The sequence below is a fragment of the Lissotriton helveticus genome, chromosome 1_1, assembly GCF_964261635.1.
Source record: "Lissotriton helveticus chromosome 1_1, aLisHel1.1, whole genome shotgun sequence".
NCBI classification, from domain to species: Eukaryota; Metazoa; Chordata; class Amphibia; order Caudata; family Salamandridae; genus Lissotriton; species Lissotriton helveticus.
Genome location: NC_136057.1, coordinates 1,675,511,941 through 1,675,527,024, shown reverse-complemented (window position 1 = coordinate 1,675,527,024; position 15,084 = coordinate 1,675,511,941). Strand labels below are relative to the sequence as shown.

Here is a 15,084-nt window from a genome sequence, read left to right as displayed (position 1 = left end):
AAATCATAACATCATGATCTTTCCCGACTACACGAGGATGGTGCAGCAGCAGAGACAATCCTTCGTGGCTGCTAAGGCCAAGCTGCGGGGCCTGAAGCTCCAGTACTCTCTCCTGTATCCGGCCCGCCTACGAGTGGTGCACCAGTCCCGGACGCATTTCTTCGACTCCCCCGAGGAGGTGTTTCGCTGGACCGATGAGACGGTACGACTTCGTCCACATGCCCAGCCGGGGCTGAACCCGGGCGGGTCCCGGGGATCGTCGCCGGAGCAGGTGCCTCGCCCAAATCCGAAGGGCCGTCACCGACGGTCCCGCTCTAGGAAGAGGTCGGCCTCTGCCAGTACGTTGCAGACGGATGGTGCAGGGGACTCGGAGCACTCCGAGGCTGGCAGCTGAACATTGCTGGGTCTGGACCTTACTTACTGAATGCTGCGCTGCCCTGCATTGGCTGGTGAGACTGTTCTAACGTGACTTCCCTATGCCAGTCTATTCCCAATTGAGAACTCCTGTTATCTTTTTGGGTGCATGGTGGGACTCGGGGGGTGCCTTCTATGGGCCTCTGACCCCCGCGGTTGAGTGTGTGGGGAGGGGGGTGGTGAGTGTGTATTGGTTGGGATGTTGGGATCCATTGGTATGGCGGGCCCTGGGTTCTCGGTTCTGGGCCCGGGTCTCTCCATGCCGCGACAGATACTTCAATGTTCTCTGAGGTATTGGGGTGGGGGGAGTGGGGCGGGGGGGGGAAGTTCTTTTCTTGCTGATGCTTTGGGGGGTTTGGGTCTGGGGGGGGTTGCTGAGTGTTTGGGCTGGGTGGGTGGGACCGCACGTGTGTGTAGCTTTTGCCTTTGTCGCTTTGTGTAATGCGCCGGGGTGGGACGGCGGGCTGGATACAGGACGCTGTGATGATGATGGCTAATAATACGACTGTGTCTCCTCAAAAGACCCTGCGCGTTGTGACATGGAATGTAAGGGGTATGCTGGATAAAATCAAACGTGGGGCTGTGCTGCGTTGGGGGAAACGGGAGTTGGTGGATGTTCTACTGCTCCAGGAGACTCATATGCTGGGTTCCAAGGCCCTGAGCCTCCAGAGGTTCGGCTTTCAGCAAGTGTACCATGCAGGCTTTACGAGAGGCTCCCGGGGGGTGGCTATTCTGGTGCACCGCAGGGTGGCTTATGTACATGAGAAGCAATGGCTTGATCCCCAGGGCCGTTACATTTTCGTTAAGGGTATGTTAGGTACGGAGCCAGTGGTGTTTGGTAGTGTGTATGCCCCCCCCCCTCTGCAGTGGGCCTTATCTGAGCGGCTGTTTGCGCTGTGGGATGAGATTCCGGAGGTGCTGACTATGGTGGGAGGCGATTGGAACGAGGTTATGGATGTGGGCTTGGATCGCCGGAGGCGAGTGCCTGTTACGCCGGATCCCCCCCCTGCTGTTGCTTCCACCAGACTCTGTGCGACTGTGAGTAGCCTGGGCTGGGTCGATGTGTGGCGACACCTTCATCCCGCTGTGCGTGAATTTACGTATGTGTCGGCGGTGCATGGGTCCTTTTCGAGACTTGACTATCTGTTTGTGCCGGGTGCCTGTCTGAGTCGAGTCAGTGATGCTGCGATACTCCCTCGGGGCCTGTCCGATCACTCCCCTGTCCTAGCTACCCTGACCCTCCCTTCCAAGAGGCAGCCGTTTTGTTGGCGGATGTCGTCCTGGCAGCTGCAGCGACCCGACTATGTGCATCATCTGCGTGGGGCGATTGATCATTTCTGGCGCGAGAATCTCGTGGGGGGTGCGGACGCTATGGTGGTGTGGGAGGCGCTGAAGCCCACCATTCGGGGCATTGACATAGCTTGGTGCGTGGCTGCTCGGCGACAACATCGGGAGGCTATTGTGGCTGCCGCGGCCCGCGTGGAGGAGCTGGAGCAGCGTGGCCGGCTTGGGGGTGACGATGGCGTGGTGAGGCAGCTCCTGCAGGCCCAACAGTTGTACGCCTCCGTCCTTTATGAGGAAGCCCGGCAGGCGTGGCTCGCCACGCGCAGCAGAGTGTATCAGTGGGGCGACAAGTCCTGTACCATGCTGCATAGGTTGTGCCAGGCGACCTTTCAGCCCCTGGCGTTGCCGGGTCTTGCGGCGGGAGACGGGTCGATCATGACCGATCCGGACTTGCTGGCGGCTAGCTTTGCCAGTTATTACGAGGCACAATACGCCCCTCGTGATCCTTTGGAGACGGACATGATATCTGCATATCTTGACGATCTCATGCCACGGGCCGTCTCGGATGCGACTAGGACCGCCCTGGACGTCCCGCTCACGGCTGAGGAACTGGGGGACGCCCTTGGTCAGTTGAATGCTGGTAAGGCGCCCGGCCCGAGTGGCTACCCAAGCGAATTCTTTAAAAAATTTCACGTCCAGCTGGGACCCCACTATCGCCGCGCCCTGGAGGCGGCAAGGGATCGGGGAGAACTGCCGCCGGACTGGCGTCATGCCGAGATTGTGGTCTTCTTGAAGCCGGGCAGGGCGCCGGATAGACACGATTCGTACAGGCCGATCTCTCTACTTAACGTCGAGGCCAAAATTCTGGCTAAGGCCCTGGCTAACCGCCTCTTGCCCCACGTTACTGACCTGGTCCACCCCGACCAGGCCGGATTCATGCCTCGCAGGGCCACCCGGCATAATATCCGACGGGCACAGGCCGCGGTGGATGCCATGGGTGCTAGGGATGAGCAGGCGGCACTCTTTCTGGCGGATATGGACCGAGCCTTTGACTCGGTGAGTTGGGCGTATTTGTTCGCACTGTTGGCTCGCCTCAACCTGGGGCCGGTCTTCTTGTCGTACGTTCGCCTCCTATACACCAACGTGACGGCCTCGGTCCGCGTGGCCGGAGCTACCTCTGGGCGCTTCCGTATCGGTCGCGGTACCCGGCAGGGTTGCCCCCTGTCCCCGTACCTGTTCGCCCTCGCCATGGAACCTCTGGCGTCGAGAGTGCGAGTAGATACCCGGTTGCGTGGCTTTGTTTGGAATGCAGACCTGGCGGATAGGATTGCGCTGTATGCTGATGACGTCCTCCTCTTCTTGACTGATCTGCGGCGGTCGGGTCCCCGGGTTCTGGAGCTCATGCGGGCGTTCGGTGAGGTCTCGGGTCTCCATCTTAACGTGAATAAATCAACCCTGTGGGTGCTGGGTGGCGGAGTGGTTGCTGACCCTTGGGCGGCTGAATTGCGAGTGGCGACGGATGGCCTGAAATATCTGGGCGTTTTTCTCTCAGAGTCGCGGGCCGTGGCCTGGGCGCGTGGCGTATTGCCGGTGTGGGAGAGGGTACAGGCTGATGTTAAGACCTGGTCTAGAATGCCGCTCACTATTTTCGGGAGATCGGCCATCTTTAAGATGGTAGCGCTGCCGCGGCTCCTGTACCAACTCCAGAATTTCCCTCATCCCATTGGCCTGGAGTGGTTCCGCCAGGTTAATTCAGCATTGGGCCGCTTCCTGTGGGATGGTGGTGCGGCCAGAGTGGCTCTGAAGACGTGCTTTTTATCCACCTACTGTGGTGGCTTGGCCACCTCGGACCTCCTCTCCTATTACCAAGCTTCACAATTACTTATCCTCAATGAATGGTGGTATTGTGATAGGAGTGATCCGGCTTATGCCCTAGAACGATTGCTTATGGGCGATCGCACGCTCCACACCATCCTTTATTCGGCCCGCCTACGCCGTGGGTTGCCATCAGTCACAAGAGTGGTCTTTGCGGTATGGAGGCAGTCATTGCGCCGAATGGGATGGTGGGGCAGACTGACGGCTGAGACGCCGCTCTGGCATAATGGTCTACTCCCGGAACTGGCGACCCTGACCGGATTTGAGGGTTGGGAGAACATTGGGATCACGCAGCTGGGCCAGGTCATGTCCGGCACCGCTCTTAAGTCCTTCGAGGAGCTCCGCGCGGAGTTCCTCATGCCTCAGTCCCAGTTCTTCCGTTACCTCCAGCTACGGCATGCCCTCGCCCCGAGCATCGCTGGCCTCGACTCTTTGCCGGAGTTCAGCCCTGTCGAGGCTAAAGTATTTATGGGAGACCTGGGGGACAAGAAGGTCTCTAGGATCTACCAGACACTTGTGATTCATTGCTCCTCCACCCTACACTCCCTTCGGGAGGCGTGGGAAGTAGATGTAGGCCCCCTTGATGAGGACGACTGGAGGGAGGCGCTGGAATCCCCGCGCGGAACCGCTATAGCTGTCCGGCTGCGGCTGATTCAATTTAAATACTTGCACCGCGCTTACTATACGCGTGAACGGTTGTGGAAGGCTGGCTTGATTGCTTCACCGGAGTGCCTGCGCTGTGGGGCGGTGCCTGGCTCCTTGTTGCATACGGTATGGTCGTGCGGCCGGCTGACTGGGTTCTGGAGGGGTGTGTGGAGTTGCCTGGCTGAGGTCCTGGGCTGGGACCTTCCACGTACCCATCGGCTGGGTCTGCTACATATTATGGAAGGGATTGGGGGCAACGTCTACAAACGTCATTTGTTGCTCTTGGGGTTGGTTGTGGCCAAGCGGGACCTGGCCCGGGCATGGAAGTCGGTGAGGGCTCCCCCCCTGTCTGCTTGGAGGGCTGGGTTGGATTATTTTATGGGTCTGGAGAGGCCGATCTTTGAGGCGAGGGGCTGCCCACGCAAGCACTACAAAATTTGGAGGCGTTGGGCTGACTATCGTGGCCTGTTCTTGGACCCCCCGGCAGAGCAGGAGGAGGACACTTGATCGCAGTGACATTTCTGGCCCGAAGCGGCGAGGCCCTGGAGGCATTACACCTACTTTCTTTTTCAGTTGCGGCTATACACGTGTGGTAGGGGGGGTTGGGGGGGGTATCTGGAGTGGGGAGGGGGGGCAAAGTTGTGGGCTAGGGTGGGTTGCTGGGGAGTTCGTATACTGAGCATATTCTGAGCCTGTTTTATCATTTTGCTGCTTATGGAACTGCTATATTGATATTGTTGTGGTGATCTTCGGGTGTGGAGACGCCACATTCTTGGTGCTCATTTGCTCAATAAAATTGGTTGTGAAAAAAAAAAAAAGACTATGATGCATTCAGCACTAATGCTCTTAATAAAAAACGCATTAGCCCTGGCTGTGTCATAGTGCTTTCTTAAATTAGTTGTAGCCATACTACATAGCATCCACGCTGCTGTACAGCATGGCTACAAAACTTTGCCAAAGTCAACAGCTCTTGATAGGCGGAGATTTATTGGCTTTGCCACTGCTTGTTAGAGAAGCAATTGCCATTCAGACATCTTTTCCGTGATTTTCAAAATAATTTGAGATGTGCACTTGATTCCTAGAAGGAGCCCCCGGCTACTGGTGTATCTTGCTACTGTATGTGGACATCAGTAGATTAGGAATTGTAGTTGCTTTTCTGCTGGTGTAATGTAAGCCTCTCATATCTCAAGGATCCTGATTTCATAGGGAAGATTTGGTTTATTACTCTTCTTCTCTTCATGGAGTTCCAGAGCCATGAGCGTTGATGTAATGTTTTTGAAGAAACTGGCAAGGAGCTGGCCTGGGGTGGTGGCCACCTCAGAAGGGGCGCGAGGTATACATTGCCGGAGTAAACCTCGTCAAACCTCTATAGTGGTGATGTTTGTTGTGGTGCCTCTTGGCCGAGTTTGAGAGGCTTGCTAACAACTAAGAGGGTGGTCTCACAGGGGCTTCTGATTGTAAAGGTTACAAAGTCTGAGCCATTATCCGCCGATTGTGCTGCCTGCATTACAATACTTGTAGAAAGGATGTATTTTGTGACTCAAAGATTGATACTCACCCATAAGGCGGTGACTGTCTGAGCTTCTTATCGCTATGATGTATAGTGTGTGTTCTATTCCCGTTGTTCACTTCCAATGGCTCTTGGTAAGCTGTTAATCGGTCCACGGGACGGAAGAAGATATTAGCTGATTCTGTTTTAGTTGTCAGACTACAGTTAGAGATGCCAAATAGCACTAGATGTCAATACCTTTTGTTGCAGAGATGTTAATTGTCCCTTCTAATGTTGGGGTGTGCTGGTCCTATTCAGTAGCTCGTCTCAATCTCAGGTCGAAGACTTTGCTACACATCATTATTATTATTCTGTTGCGTAGATTGTAGTTCTGTTGTGCAGTAGTTTTCAAAGGATGTTTGCGTGAACAATCGTTGCTGATGGGTTCTGGTCTCTTTGCTGTCCAGTAGGTCCTCAAGATGTTTCATGATTCACTTGGAATCTACTGGGCATTCTTTTTTGCTCTGAATGTAATCGTGCAAGTGATGCATATAGTTATCAAATATAACATGGATTGCCAATTGGTTCAGTATGGCTGGATTGAGTTCTCTTAAGATTGTAGATTACTGGGTGATAGAAAGCTGCTGCAAGAAACTATTTCCTCAGATTACTATACCTGCCAAGCAGAATAATATGTTACTTTTTATTGTTTGTCGCTGAAAGTGTGTATGCACTTTAGGTGAATGGCCAGGTGAATTCACCCCTTTTAGCCGTTTCCCAGCACTGACTGATTTTGCCCATCACTTAACCCCTCTAAATTACTTGGATCCTCAAACCTAACTCCACTCCGCTTCATTACAAAAGGTGTGTATATTTGTTGTCACTAAAAGGTGTGCAAGCACACACCTGCACACCCACATCAGCCATGGAAACTTTTAGAGTTAGCACACGTTAGGCTTCTGCCACTGGGACAGCACAGTGGTGGTTGCTGAGTAGAAAGGGGGTGCTGCTGCCCTCCAGAGCATCGACAACAGTGGAGCCTGTCTGCCTGTGCTATTTGGGCCTGCAGTAGATTTTAACCGGTTGGCAAGGCCAGCCTGTGCGGTAGGGTGATCTGGCAGTGCCCACGATGCTGGTCTGACAGGTCAGTGCACGGGGTAGTTTTTCGGCGGTTTTTGCATGTTGTATAGTCTTCCAGTTTTTACAATTGGTTTCTCTGATAGTCCCACAAACACCGCCTGCAGCAAGCAAAAAATGCAGTCTGCTACACCTTACAAAACACCTTATACATCTTGTTTTTACAAATTCAAAAATACCCTGATTTGCAAATGAGGGGCACTTTTTAGCTGTCTTATAACTGGGGGTGGGGCTTTTAATTTGTTGCCCGGGCCGATTTCCTCTCCCAGTCCAACCCTGCCTGTTGGTGATTGGAAGATAATGGTCTGTTGGAAAGTCCCTGTGCTTCCAACCACACTTGTTTTTACGATTGCCCTATGGAATTTAACCTGACGATCGATCCCTTCCTATTTTCCCACAGTGATAATATCATTCTTAACGGAGAAAAATACACCTCTGGACTGTTTGCCTCGAGAGATACTACCTAGCCTAACCCCGGCTCCACCATAGTGCCTCAATGTCGCGTTGCCCATATCCTCCAGTTCACCCACGTCTCTGCCCTCCATAACATCCTATGTTTAGCAGAGGGTGCCGTATCAATCTTAAATGCAAATGCAAATAAAATCTATTTCTTGAACCCACCCACAGAGCTTTACAGGCGAGGCCAGAGCCCATAACCTGTGACTAGTGACATCCTCAAACCAATGCGCTTTCACACCTATCCCATGACTCCCGTTCCGGTCCCACTGCAATGGCTCCGGGATCCTATTCTTTGCAGCCTGTTTCCGCCACCCAGAACACCCCGCTCGCTGCGACCCCTCCTCAGTAGCAGCAAAGTCTTTTCCTAGAACAGCCTGTTTCCACAAAAGCCAGAACAGGTCCTCTTCCTGCTTAGGAGATGCTCCCAAGGCCCTCAAAGGTATTCAAGAGGTTAGGGAGTAACATAGCAAGTAATTCTTGAATTCTGTAAATGATAATCTTACATTCAGCAAATCTGCTAATACCAGTAGAGGATCTTTTATCTGGGCCTGGGTTTTGGGGGCCAGAAGTGGTTCCTGGTCAGGATCCATGCTGGATGCTATCATTTACCACTGGAGTCTCAGGGTCTTTAATACTTTGCACTGCAGCTCGATTAACCATTTACTACTTTATACCCCTGACTAGCTGTGGGTCAAGGCTTATTCCCAAGAGTGGTAATAGATCTGGAACTCCCATACAGTAGCTATATTTTACAAAAGATTAAAAAAACGAATAGGCCTTTCTTTACAGAGTAAGGCCCTGTAATGACGTTATAATTACAGGCTCTGTGAAGTGCTTTCTGAAGTGGAGGAATCAGGAAGGCTTCTGTATTCTTAGGTCACCACTGGTCTCATGGACCTACTTGGACTTTAAGTTCCAATATTCTAGTCAAAGCAGTCTTGTGAAAATGCTTCAGGGCGTGCAACCAAGCCAGCTATCTGACATCCAAAAGCGTAATGGGTACCCTAACTGATAGGGATTTGGACTACCTATTATCACAGGAATGCGACAAGTGCTCCCTGATAAACTTGCTATTGGGTGTGAGAGGATGGGCCCCAGTGCCGATGAGGGGGACGACTGACACCATTAAAGAGACGAGTGCTCCCTGATAAACTTGCCATTGGGTGTGAGAGGATGGGCCCCAGTGCCGATGAGGGGGACGACTGACACCATTAAAGGGACGAGTAGTGACTCAATAGGTCCCAACTGCAGCTCAGGTTCCAGTGGGCTCTCTGAAAGAGGGCGGCACCTCAGCGTCAGGAGTTTCCACGTTTTCCCTTGTCAGAAGAACCCAGGAATCTGGAGACAAGGTCTCACTCGGGAGGAATGGACACGCCATTCTTTAATTAGTAGGGAGCCATTTAAAATTGCAACCTTAATAAAGTTGGAACATTACATCACAGGACAATGGTACAAACGGCTACAAGTTCATCGTGACTAGCTTCCCTCGATGGCATATACCTCAAGGGAATTGCCTGCAAATCAAGGTGAAACCCCTTGTATCCCTCTGAGGCTCGGGAACAGGATTAATGTGGAGCCAGCAATCAAAATGGACCAAGGTTACACCCCAAGGCCACATTCCCAGTGCACCACTGGAGACCGGCCTGGACACACACTATTCTGTTTAGAAGGTGCAAAACGGGATAGGGAGAAGTTGCAATGCAGGCTTACCCCAGTCTCAGGCCTTTGGTGCCTCTGGCATATCCTTGGCCATTTCATAATGCTATTGGTTTAGTAGCCGGCTTTAGTCAGCTGATCTCCAGACTATTGTGTTTTCTTGAACAGACTCTCCCCAAGAACCAAGAGCAGTTCCCATCCTTTTCAAAACAGCCCAGCCCTTCCAAGAAAGGTGCGATCAGCATCTGTATTGGCCTTTAGTCGCAGGCTTAGCCCCATCCTAGTGGGACCCTGCAATGGGTTGTCTAGTTATTGGCACATCATCTCCATCAGCTACTTCCGGAGAGCATTCCTCAAAAAAGTACTCATGGTAAACTGGGAGCACTGGTACAAAAGGATGGTCTAATCTTCAAAGTCCAACTAGGGTAGGGACACACTTGTTGGTATTTTCCTAGTCTTTCTACACTGGAGGGAGGAAAAGCAGCAAACGGTCAGTGGGTTGTAGACAGGGTAGGTCAAAGTCATACATTCCACTTAATAGTCACCATTACAGTGTCCACCTTGAACTAATGTTGGATTGGAATGTCCCCCGCGAATGGCGCAGTCATCTTTCCCTGCCCTGAGTGGCCGACTGCGGGTATCTGTATCCAGGTTTTTTGATTTTGACCCCAGACTTACACTAATTTAGTGAGTGCACAAAGGCTCACGCCTGTCCCTTGGCATGAGTGAAGTCCTGGACCGGTCCTGTCACACGAAGGAGAGCGTCAATCATTGCCTTGTTGCACTGACAGTGAGCTCCCGACCATGTAATGGGTTTAGTACATAGAACGGCAGTGGAAGTCCATCATGTTTTGTGAATTAATAGATCTGACCAGACTTTTTTTTATCTGTGTCACTGAAGTGGGGGCCTACTAGCCCACTCTAGCAAGGTCCTGCTTCCATGTTCTGACATGAATTATAGTGCTAACATGCCAAAAGTATGCTGTGCATATTTGTGTATAGGGCCCGCATGGTACATGTATTGTGTATGAGTGAACTAGAGTAATGGAGGCCTCTGGGATCAATCCTGGAATGCCCATAGCCTGGCTAGGTGGATGTATGACGTTACATCGCAAACTTTTACAACGCACACCATTACAACGCAATTTTTACAACGCAGATACATTTACAACGAATGCCTTTACAACGCATGACATTACATAGCAGATGCTATTACAACGCATGCCATTACAACGTAAGTATAGGTATGTATATTATTTTATTAAAAAATGTAATTTATTAAAATTTAATTTAAAAAATTAAATTATTTTTAAATAATTAATTTGTACATATAAATGTATTTAAAAAAATAGTTTATTTTTAAAATAACTATTATTATTAAAGAACTATTATTAATAAATAAAAACATTATTAAAATTAATATTTTTATTTTAAATTTATTTAAAAACTGAACCCTAAAAATACACCAGTAACCCTGAACGCTAAAAATACCCCTGTACCCCAAAACCCAAACCCTGCCCTTAACCCTAAAAATACCCCTATACCCCAAAACCCAAACCCAGCCCTGAACCCTAAAAATACCCCTGTACCCCAAAACCCAAACCCAGCCCTGAACCCTAAAAATACCCCTGTACCCCAAAATCCAAACCCAACCCTGAACCCTAAAAATACCCTCTACCCCAAAACCCAAACCCAGCCCTGAACCCTAAAAATACCCCTGGACCCCAAAATCCAAACCCAACCCTGAACCCTAAAAATACCCATGTACCCCAAAACCCAAACCCTACCCTGAACCCTAAAAATACCCCTGTACCCCAAACCCCAAACCCAGCCCTGAACCCTAAAATACCCCTTTACCCCAAAATCCAAACCCGACCCTAAAAATACCCTGTACCCCACAACCCAAACCCAGCCCTGAACCCTAAAAGACCCCTTTACCCCAAAATCCAAACCCAACCCTGAACCCTAAAAATACCCTGTACCCCACAACCTGAACCCTAAAAATACCCCTGTACCCCAAAACCCAAACCCTACCCTGAACCCTAAAAATACCCCTGTACCCCAAAACCCAAACCTGAACCCTAAAATACGCCTTTACCCCAAAATCCAAACCCAACCCTGAACCCTAAAAATACCCTGTACCCCACAACCCAAACCTGAACCCTAAAATACCCCTTTACCCCAAAATCCAAACCCAACCCTGAACCCTAAAAATACCCTGTACCCCACAACCCAAACCCAGCCTTGAACCCTAAAAATACCCCTGTACCCCAAAATCAAAACCCAACCCTGAACCCTAAAAAACCCCTGTACCCCAAAACCCAAACCTGAACCCTAAAAATACCCCTGTACCCCCAAACCCAGCCCTGAACCCTAAAAATACCCCTGTACCCCAAAATCCAAACCTAGCCCTGAACCCTAAAAATACCCCTGTACCCCAAAACCCAAACTAAATATATAAAATTACTTTAATTAATTTATTTTATTTATTTTTAATATTTTTGTAATAAGAAAAAGGTTAAATAAAATAATATACTTACCTATACTTGAGTTGTGATGGCATGCGTTGTAATAGTATTTGCTATGTAATGTCATGCGTTGTAAAGGCATGCGTTGTAAAGGATCCTGCGTTGTAAGGGTGTGCGTTGTAATAGTTGCGTTGTAACGGTTGTTTCCCGGCTAGGTACACAAGATGTGGATGAGGTTGTTTTCCCCGGCATCGAAAGTGCATTGCTGGCATTCCTAATGAAGTTAGAAGGAGACCAAGACAGTGGAACGGGGAGAGAAGAGAAAAAGCTCATTTAGACATTCTATTAGGCCTTTTTCTGAGACAGGCTGATGTTCAGTCTTCCTGTAGCACTGTGATTTGGCAGATGATGAAGGTGAAAGGTGGGGCTACAGTGTATGTTGTTCAAGGGTAAAGGGAACACTTTTGTGAGGCCAGTCTTTTGTCTTTCCCCTTCTCACTCTTTTGTGAGTTCACACCTCACTGTGCCGCTTGATTGGGTGCTCGGGGATGGAAACCACCATGCTGGGAGGAGCATCACTTTACACAGTGGCTGGAGAGCAATTTGAAAAGGACGCTTGACAAGAGAGCCACCCTACACCGGTTCTGAAAGTGAAAACAATGTATCCACACCTCTTCTCTGTTTTGTCTGTATAAAAATAGGACTCACTTGTTATCCCAGTTCCAAGTTTTTAATGATAAAGGAACTGAGTCCTCTGCAGAGTGCTCAGATGACTGCTGTGCAACCAGAGCTAGTGTCTGTTTGACAGCCAACTTCCCAGAGGTGAGAAGACATCATTTGAGTATATCCCTTGCTGGAACAAGCTGTTCCCTTGACCTGAAATGCTTAAAAGCCAGCCTGCCTTCTAAGAGATGGAAGGACTACCAAATGTTGTCGGAGGACTGACTGCGCAGAGGAGTCAGGGGCAGCATGATCCATGTGTTGGTGGAGTCAGCCAGAAGAGGAGGATGGATTAGAGCAATCTGTACATCTGAATGTCATCAGGTAATGGGCTCTCTTTTAGTTCCAGACGTGAACCGTAAAAGACGCAGCTTTACCTGCACCACTGTGACCAGAAGGAAAATTAGGCTTGATCTTCACTCCTGTGGCTCGACCTGCACTACTGTGACCAGAAGAACAATGCGGCTGAATCTGCTGCTGTGCCCAAAGGTAACCTGCAGCCCAGCCTGAGCCACACTGAAGAAAGAAGTGGGGCCTATGGGTTGCCTTGCTATCTCAGAATTGACTTGTGTGTGGGAACCTCCAGAGCGGTTGTGCAAGGCCAACACAAACATGGAGCACCTGCCCACCTTTCCCAATGATGATCTAATATCTGCAGTAAACAGTGCTCCTGCCAGTGAGGCTGCTGCCGCCCATCAGCACTCTTGCTGAAGGTGTGACCGCAGCGTAGGGTCTAAGAGCACGAAGAAGGTTCCCCAGAGTTGCCAATGAATGCACTCTTCCAGAAGCAGCGGAGAGGTGTTTCAGAATCTAAGTCAGGCAGCTGCCTGACCCTGTAGAAGGCACTACAAACTGATCACAAGTCCTTACTCACTAAAATAAACCTTGAACTGTGAAAAACAGAGCATACTTTCAATATAACAGGGTTAATCTACACTGAAATCTAATCACGCAATAACTTTGTCCCTTAGGGAAACCGCCTCGATGGGAATTGGGGGACGGTGGGGCTAAAAGGAGAGTAAAGGCACAGTCAACCCCAGCACCCAGTACACAAAATTGCATCTTGCCTATATTGTGTGTGTAGTATTTAGTTCTTGCGTGCATTTAAATACTTTTCTTCTTCAAAGTAAAGCACTGGGTTGCACAATTAGTTAATGCACTTCTTTATGATTGCTGAGTCCTACGTTTGGGCACCACCCCCACACTACCTCCCTGATAAGTCAGTGACTGCTCAATTTGGCTACCACTGAGACTCAAGTGCAGAAGGTACTTGGCCCAGTTTTGAATCCTAAGCCGAATCCTGGGACATCAGAGACAAACATACAAAACCCTCAGGGCTGAGACCCGATAGCCCCTTTTTGCACTGTGCACCCCCACCCAGCTGGGGTCTGGCACCCAAACAATGAAGGAGAGAGAATATAGGCGCTGTGTTGGGTAGCGCTTGGCCTAACAAAATGCAAAGTGGTCCATCCATCAAAGAGAGTATCCTTCTGAAATGGATTATCCATCCTGTGATTCAGTCATAAGTGGGCTATTTCACAAGTATCACGCAATCACAACCACACAGCACACAATCTAGGGAAGTAAAGCACCCCATTTTGGGGAACTGAGCTGATTTTTACCAGCTAGAGATCCTTGGCCACATTTCCGGAGAGTACTGTTTTTGCCTCTGAGTGGAATCACTGACATCAAACCCCTCACCCTCTTCTCTGTCCGAATATGATAATATTTTGGAAATAAATGTTTGTGTACATCGAGGTCAGATTGCAGGTTTCCACCCCACACAATCCAATGCTAGCACTTTCCGGGTATCCATCTCATGCGGACAAATATCACCAGAGCGTTAAGCAGTTAGTTTTTGTTTCCGTGCTAGTGGCAAAATCTTTGATCACATCTCATTGGAAACACAGTATACCCTCAGTTGTCTGAAGGGCTTAGCAAAATAGCAAAAGTACCTAACAGCGAAAAATTATATGTGGACAGAAGTGTAATAATAATTTTGACTTATTATGAGATGAATTCATGAATTATTACATTTTTTTTATTTTAATTTTATAGATAAACGGTATCTATCAAATTAAGAATTAATTACTTTCTGCTGTGCTTGGGGGTATATTGTCCCTCCAGTGGACTGGCAGATGTCCAAGCCACTAGTGGAAAAGAGTTTAAATCAGAAGTGTCAAAAAAATGAAAAGATAGCACAGCTGTTCGTACAGCTAAAAAAAGAAATGTAAAAAAATATATGGGACTGCATAAACCACCCACACAATCGATGGACTGAAAACTAAAAACATGCTGCCCCTACTATCCAGGTAATGAGTGGCCCATTATATCTGAACTTAGTTATACATGTCAACACCATTCAAACATTGTTCTCTGTACTATTCCTAAGATATGTGATTGAAAAGTGAATCTCTTTTTTTAAAAGGGTTTTTCATCTGGACCGCCATGCAACGATAGTGTTAGGAATTTGCAGCTTTGAGGCAAATGAACAATATTATTTACAGCTAAATAATGAAGTATGCCTGTGGCCTTCAAAGCTGGGTCGGGTAAAAAAACCTCAAGTAATACAACAAAAACGTAAATATAGTGAGACAAGCTAAAATGACAGTGAGCATCTTAAGTGTGGCCTGCATTTAAAATAGCCTTTAGTCAGCAACGTGTATGTATTTTACTTATTTGAGTAAGAGATAGAGGCTTCCAAAGATTTAAAAGATTGGATTTCTTACCGTATACTCTTTCCTTTGCTCAGTATCTTGTAGACTTAAACCTTGAAAGAGAAGAATACACGAAATGTCAGAGACACAAGAAAAAGGAGGGTTAGTTTATGTAAGGAAGTGTAAAAATACGAATCTGGGTTTCAGGACTAAGTGATAAATTTGAATGGATGTGCTAGAAATTCAAATACAGCTAATTACAAATATAAATTTCTGGTTT

The 15,084-nt window shown here is 48.8% G+C and overlaps 1 protein-coding gene across 10 annotated transcripts in view; it reads right to left on the bottom strand.

Annotated features, from left to right (window-relative positions):
* The window catches only part of B4GALNT1 (beta-1,4-N-acetyl-galactosaminyltransferase 1), a 702,884-nt gene that overhangs the window by 113,259 nt on the left and 574,541 nt on the right, over window positions 1-15,084 (bottom strand). For all 10 annotated transcript variants that reach the window (XM_078688946.1, XM_078688955.1, XM_078688950.1 and 7 more), the window contains one exon: window positions 14,877-14,917. In XM_078688946.1, coding sequence (XP_078545072.1) covers window positions 14,877-14,917 — 41 coding nt within the window. The remainder of the gene's footprint in view (window positions 1-14,876; window positions 14,918-15,084) is intronic.